Consider the following 2,566-nt stretch of genomic DNA (forward strand, 5'->3'; position numbering starts at 1 on the left):
TTCTTTTCCATACGACTTTCCTCAAACAATTTCAAATAATCCAATTATTCAAAATCTGTAGGCGCACGAGATGGAACTATTATATTAGCAAGGGTGACACGACTCTCTCCTACTAGCTCGGAGCTTAATTTCTAAGCCTCTCTTCCCATCACACATATATTTATACCCCGCGGAGTTAGTGCTTAATTTGCTTCGCATCCTGGTCTTCGCTTTTCATACATCTTCTCTTCTTCTTTTCTTTGTTGAGAAAAGATTAAGATAAGGGTACGTACGTGCAAACCCTAAAACACGTACTTCACATATATTTCAAGGCATGAATGTCGTGAAGGGAAGGTGGACGAAGAATCTGATCATCAAGGCGCGGAAGCGATGCAGTACTTTACCTAAACAAAGCAGCACGAAAGGCTCTACAGCAGCCGCTTCATTGACAAGAAGCAAATCATGGAGCTCGAGTACTACTAGTAGTACTGGCACTTGCAAGCAGAAGAAGAACAAGGCCAAGGCATGCCAAGTCGCTCCGGCTGGGTGTTTCACAGTCTACGTTGGACCCGAAAAGCAGCGATTTGTGGTGAGGATGGAGTTTCTTAATCATCCATTGTTCAAGATGCTGTTGGAGGATGCAGCATTGGAGTATGGGTACAAAAGTGACGGTCCGATATTGCTTCCTTGCCATGTGAATCTGTTCTGCAATGTTATGGCAGAGATGGAGAGCAATGATATCGATGAGGATAGGATCAGTGCTCCCAGTAATTGTTCTCCGATAAACTTCTGTCCGGCTCGTCGTAGAAACTGTGCCAGCAACAGAGGCTACTATACGGTGGTGCTTATAGGGTACTTACTCCAACATCGTCATCATCAATGGTGGTTACCTAGATTTGATTTTAACATATATATATATACGTAGATCGTAGATCAAGCCATAGATCAGGAAAAAAAAAAACAACAATACCCCCCTACGGGAAATTCTACTGTACCTGTATGTATGTGATACACTCATTTACAGATCTGACAACAATTTTGTTGTCATTGTGGTAAATAGAGTTATTTTTTGGGTAATTTTAGTTCTATTACAGGTAATTACTCCACCTACGATATTTTTACAAGTTTATGAACAAATTGTTGTCGATGTAGTAACTTGGTTCAATTATATGTAAATGTGTAAAACAAATGTGATAACTTTGTTGTTAATGTTGTAAATTTAGTTCAACTAAATTGTAATTTTGGTTCAATTATATGTAAATGAGTGTATGATAAACATCCAAGTATTCTAGACAACCCCACATCCCTACTGCATGTGTAAAGAATTAATGAAGATAAACGCATGCATGTATACAGCATATTTTGCTGCGCAGCAATAAATTTTGCCTCTATATTTTACATATTGTTTCGATTCTCCCCTCTTACATATTTTTACATATTGTTTCGATTCTCCCCTCTTACATATTTGAGGAATATTGTTCATATCTGGGACGGGTTATTTGGTCCTTTTGGATAACCCTCGATTATTGTTACTAAGCTGCACAAGATATATGGAACCGAATAATTAATACTGTGTTAGTATGTTGCAAATATATATATATATATATATACAGGCGGGTTCTGAAGCGGACGGCGACGCAGCGGCGGCGTTTCAGGCTGCGACGGCGGCTCGGGGCTTGGGGGATCTTGTCAGAACGCTTCCTCCCCCCTGGCCACCAAGAATATATTGGGATTTAACTCCAATAAGCGTCGGCGGGATTCGAACCCGGGTGTGGGGGTTCCACACCTGGAGGCTCTTATCAACTCGACCACCTGTGGTGGTTCTTTTTTTATATATTCTTGATTTGATTACTAAGGTCTAGACTCTTAACTGCTACTGACAACCCTACCTCAATTCAAGCATTGACATTCCAATTTACAAATAAAAAGAATTTGTAACCAAAACTGCATTTTCCGTTTTTAAATTTTAAAGTTTCCTTCTTATTAACCCTAAACATGAAATTTTCCTTAAAAAAAAATCTGACTATTAGCTGAATAGGAAGTTTTATCTCTGTATGAGAATTAAAGTGCATGCAAGGTGTGCATGTGCAGTAAGAGAAGTACTTTTGATTGGCAAATTGGAAGATATAAACATCAAAGTGATATAATTTGACCAGTGAGGTCGTTCTTGTTTTTCTTCTTCTATAGTCAAGTTGATTTTGGTGCTTGGTCGTTGTAATACAACATTTGGGGTTTGATTATTCCACTGGAATTGTCTAAATATATGATCAAAATCCAGTCCTGTAGGAAGACTTTTCCTACCTTCTTTTGGATGTTCACATCAATTCTATTCCTTCTTGTATGAATATCAGTTCTTCCTGATATAACAATAGACATGTAGGAATACAATTTTCTTCACTCGATCTAAAATGACAAAGTTCTTGTATTGATCCATTTAGATATAATATATTCATGGATAGTGCCCTGGATTTAAAGTTTACTCTGTGGTGTTCATCGTTTTTTTTGTTCTTCATGAAAGAGATGATAGAGGTGTAGAGATAACAGAGGTTATGGGTGGTTTAACAGAGAAAAAGCAGCAATGACGTGG

At 38.2% G+C, this 2,566-nt stretch overlaps 1 protein-coding gene across 1 annotated transcript; it reads left to right on the plus strand.

Annotated features, from left to right (window-relative positions):
* Nucleotides 1–213: 213 nt before the first annotated feature.
* Nucleotides 214–1,257, plus strand: LOC133719908 (auxin-responsive protein SAUR72-like). The gene has a single exon (XM_062146098.1). It carries the CDS (start codon nucleotides 314–316, stop codon nucleotides 902–904), a length of 591 nt encoding a protein of 196 aa, XP_062002082.1. The 5' UTR covers nucleotides 214–313; the 3' UTR covers nucleotides 905–1,257.
* The last annotated feature ends 1,309 nt before the right edge of the window (nucleotides 1,258–2,566 follow it).

The sequence above is a fragment of the Rosa rugosa genome, chromosome 7 (genome assembly GCF_958449725.1).
Source record: "Rosa rugosa chromosome 7, drRosRugo1.1, whole genome shotgun sequence".
Classification (NCBI taxonomy): Eukaryota; Viridiplantae; Streptophyta; class Magnoliopsida; order Rosales; family Rosaceae; genus Rosa; species Rosa rugosa.

Excerpts from the sequence above, each read along its gene's own strand:
- LOC133719908 (XM_062146098.1), top strand. The coding sequence starts at position 314 with ATGAATGTCGTGAAGGGAAGGTGGACGAAGAATCTGATCATCAAGGCG.